The sequence below is a fragment of the Alligator mississippiensis genome, chromosome 8, assembly GCF_030867095.1.
Source record: "Alligator mississippiensis isolate rAllMis1 chromosome 8, rAllMis1, whole genome shotgun sequence".
NCBI lineage: Eukaryota > Metazoa > Chordata > Crocodylia > Alligatoridae > Alligator > Alligator mississippiensis.
Window position 1 is genome coordinate 78,438,636 of NC_081831.1, and position 4,026 is coordinate 78,442,661.

The 4,026-nt window shown below is 59.6% G+C and overlaps 1 protein-coding gene across 1 annotated transcript; it reads left to right on the forward strand.

Annotated features, from left to right (window-relative positions):
* Positions 1-363: 363 nt before the first annotated feature.
* Positions 364-3,011, forward strand: SOX3 (SRY-box transcription factor 3). Its single transcript, XM_006274478.4, has one exon. The coding sequence runs from the start codon at positions 491-493 to the stop codon at positions 1,463-1,465; it is 975 nt and encodes a 324-aa protein (XP_006274540.1). The 5' UTR covers positions 364-490; the 3' UTR covers positions 1,466-3,011.
* The last annotated feature ends 1,015 nt before the right edge of the window (positions 3,012-4,026 follow it).

Consider the following 4,026-nt stretch of genomic DNA (forward strand, 5'->3'; position numbering starts at 1 on the left):
TTTTCTTTAGCTCCGAGGGGACTTGTCCGTTGCCATGAAACCGGGGCGGGTTTGCGAGCACCGCCCCGTCCCGCCCCTCCGGGGGCAGCCAAGTGGAAAAACAAAGTGGCCAAGACGGGACTTTTTTTGGAAGTTGGGGGGGGGGAGGACTTAGACCCCCCCAAGCACTAGCTGCATATTGGGGGGGGGTGCATGCTCCCGGGTGCCCCACTTGCATCAAGCTTGCTGCGAGGGGGGGGTGCCCCCCGACGGCAACCCCCTCCTTTTGCCCCATTTCAAACCAGCTGGTCCTTGCCCCCTCCGTCAGGGGCCTGTCGGGAGCCGCTCGCTGATTGGCCGCCGGGGGCTCATTTATAGGCCGTCAATCAAAGCCCCCGGGAGAGGCTGCCGCGCCGGGACGGAGCCCCGAGCCGAGCTGCAGCCGCCGCCGCCGCCGTCGGGCGCGACCCGCATCCCCGCCACGCTGGCTCACCTGCTGCCGGCCCCGGCCATGTACAGCCTGCTGGAGACCGACCTCAAGAGCCCGCAGGCTGCCCCGGGAGGCGCGGGCAGCAACGCGGCGCCTCCGGGCAGCAGCAAGGGTGGAGGAGGCGGCGGTGGAGGTGGCGGTGGAGGAGGAGGAGGAGGCAGCGGGGCGGCGTCGGAGCAGGACCGGGTGAAGCGGCCCATGAACGCCTTCATGGTGTGGTCCCGCGGGCAGCGCCGCAAGATGGCCCAGGAGAACCCCAAAATGCACAACTCGGAGATCAGCAAGCGCCTGGGCGCCGACTGGAAGCTGCTGAGCGACGCGGAGAAGCGGCCCTTCATCGACGAGGCCAAGCGGCTGCGGGCCGTGCACATGAAGGAGTACCCGGATTACAAATACCGGCCCCGCAGGAAGACCAAGACTTTGCTCAAGAAGGACAAGTACTCGCTGCCCGGCAACCTGCTGGCCCCCGGGCCGGGCGGCGCGGTGAGCAGCCCCGTGGGCGTGGGGCAGCGCCTGGACACCTACGCGCACATGAACGGCTGGAGCAACGGCGCCTACTCGCTGATGCCCGAGCAGCTGGGCTACAGCCAGCACCCGGGCATGAGCAGCCCGCAGCTGCAGCAGATGCACCGCTACGACGTGCCCGCGCTGCAGTACAGCCCCATGATGTCCACGGCCCAGACGTACATGAACGCTGCTTCCACCTACAGCATGTCCCCCGCCGCCTACGGCCAGCAGCCCGGCACGGCCATGAGCCTGGGCTCCATGGGCTCCGCGGTGAAATCCGAGCCCAGCTCGCCGCCGCCCGCCATCGCCTCGCACTCGCAGCGGGCCTGCCTGGGAGACCTGCGGGATATGATCAGCATGTATCTCCCGCCCGGGGGGGACGCCACAGACCCTTCCAGCCTGCAAGGCAGCAGGTTGCACAGCGTGCACCAGCACTACCAGAGCGCCGGGACTGGGGTGAACGGCACGGTGCCGCTGACTCACATCTAAGGTGCCCCGACGTGTCTCCCACCCTCCTCTGGGACCCAGCGAGCTGCCCGCAGCGCCTCTTCTGCCCCTTCTCCGGGTCTCCTATGAATATTTTATTTTTCAACGAAAAAAAACCCAACACCCAGGTCCTTGTCTCTTGTGCCCTCGGGTCTCTTGTGCCCTCGGGGGGTCTCACCCTCGACCCCCAGCTCCGATGTTTACACATGGCTTGGTTCTCCCCTGCCGCGTCTCCTCCAGGCTGGCTGGGCTAGGGGGGCTTTGATCCCAAATCTGTGTAGCTTCCTCTTTAACTTTTTTTTTTTTTAGGTTTGTTTTTGTTTTTTATATATATATATAAAAATATATAACACTGAATTTTGTTGCGGGCAGGGCGGGGGCGGGGGGAAGATCTGTGCGGGTCGCGAGCGCCAAGGCTTTTTTTATTTATAGCAAGTTTTGTGTGTGCCTGGGATTTTGTCGTCCTCCTCCTTTTTATTGTGTAAAAAACAAAAAAAAAAGCAAACAAAAAAAAAAACTTCTGTAAATCGGTTGGTGGATTTTTTGCTGTGAACCTGTTTTGTTTTTTTTTTATTATTATTATTATTTTGTTCGGACATATCAGCCCAAGAAGCAAACGGTTTCGTTTCGTCTGTTTTTTTGGGTTTCTGAAAAGACTCCTTTCTCTTTTGAGCTCCCCCCTCCCTCCCTCCTCCCCTCGCCCCCAAACGAGAGAGATCAATAAATTTTGTAACAGGCCCCTCCAGCGTCTCTTGGCGGTTTGTACCGGGGGAAGAGGGGGGGATCCGTGGTCGGGTCTCGTTTTGTTTTATGTGCTTCGATGGTGTCTGTATTTTTATTTAATTTTATCTTTTTTATTTTTTTGCGTGAGAGCTCGATGTTGTTTTGACTTGAGACAAAGACCAGTGTCCTCCTTTCTCCGGGCACCGAGCTGGTGCCTGGAGGGGGCTGCGAGGGAGGCGGAGATCTGGTTTGGGGACAGACGGAGCAGTCTTTTTTTTATTATTATTATTTTATTTTTATTTTTTCCCCACTTCTCCAACTTTTTGCTGCTGCGTGGAGAGGCTCGGACACGTCCTTGTGCTGGGAAAACTCCAGCCCTGGTCAGTTTCCACCCCGGGGCATCTCCCTCCGCCCCCGGCACCGACGGGGCGGATCGGGGCCCTCCAGCTCGCCCCCTCGTTGTTCCTGCCCTGCTCGGGTTTGCTCGGATCAGCTACTTGTTGCACCCCGAGCCGGGAGAGATCCTGCTTCCCGGGGGCAGGGGCCAGTCCTCGCTTGGATGTGTTTGTTCACCAAGGGTTGATGCGAAATAGCAGGAGAGCGAGCCGCCGGGAAACCCTTAATTAGACCTTATTAAAAATGAATAGTTGCCGGCGTCCCGAGGGGAAATAAATCACGTCGCCTTTCCCTTGAGTTTAACTAGTATTTTTATTGGACTTTTTTTGTCTTGACAAGAGGCCGCGGGGGTATTTCTCCCAGGTCCCATCCCTACCCCTAGTGCGTTCCCGCTTTGTATTTCATGGCATTAAAAAGTCTCGAAACCTCAGCTTCTGACATAAATCGCTTCTATCGCGCTCGAGGGGGGGTGGGGACCCTGGCCGCCCTCCAGTGCTCACGGCAAGACTCAAAGTTTCCAACTTTTTGTTTTGTTTTAAATTTCCAGGGCAGTGCGCTCGGCTTCTCGCTGCAACAGGGACGTGGCTCCGGGAGCCTTTCCCCACCTCTTTTGCTGTCCTGCTTTTGGGGTTGAGCAGCGCAAGGAGCCGGGGCTTCTGCACAAGGGTGTTGGGTTTTTTTTCTCCCCACCCATTTTGGGAAGGAGAGGAAAAAAACAACCCAACAAAGCCTCCCGCCTGCAGCCTCCCGCGGGCTGGAGGAGCCGGTTTTGCACCCAGGGAATTTCTGGTGCGACTCCTGGGCTCTTCCCTGCTCCTCCCGCTTGGCCAGGGCTTCTGTGCAAAGAGAAAACACGCTTCAAGTGCCTCCAGCTCCGACCCACCGATGTGCTCCGGCTCCGCTGCCCCGAAGGAGCAGGCTCTGGGGGTCTGTCCGCCCCGTCCACCCGGCCCAAACCTCTCCTGTCCGCGGGGGCTTTCGCAGGCTCCGGGGAAACTTTTCCCGGCCCGGCTCTGCGATCACAGCCCAAGCCGGAGCACCCCTGCTCGGCTGCACGTCCCGAGTGTGCACCCCGGCCCCCGGGGTTTATTTTGTAAATGGGAAGCCGGGCTGCGGTGGGGCCGTGCTCTGCCGCTGCGGGGGTGCAGCATCGCCCCTTGCAGCCCCGCAGCTGCTCACCGACAGCCTCCCCTTGAAGGCACTTGTTTCACCAAGGGGACTTGTTTTCTCGTCTGGTCGGAGCCTCCCCGCACTCACACCTGCTCCGGCCGGAGCTGTGTTTCATCCCATCCCGGCTGCTTTCGGGGCACGTCGGGGAAAGGGACTTGCCGGGGGCACGCATCCTGCAGCGAAGCCAGCTCTCCCGGGGACACACATGCTCACCACCCTACACACCCTAGCTCCCCCAGTGTATCAGACACACATATACACACACACTTAGCTCC

Excerpts from the sequence above, each read along its gene's own strand:
- SOX3 (XM_006274478.4), top strand. The coding sequence starts at position 491 with ATGTACAGCCTGCTGGAGACCGACCTCAAGAGCCCGCAGGCTGCCCCG.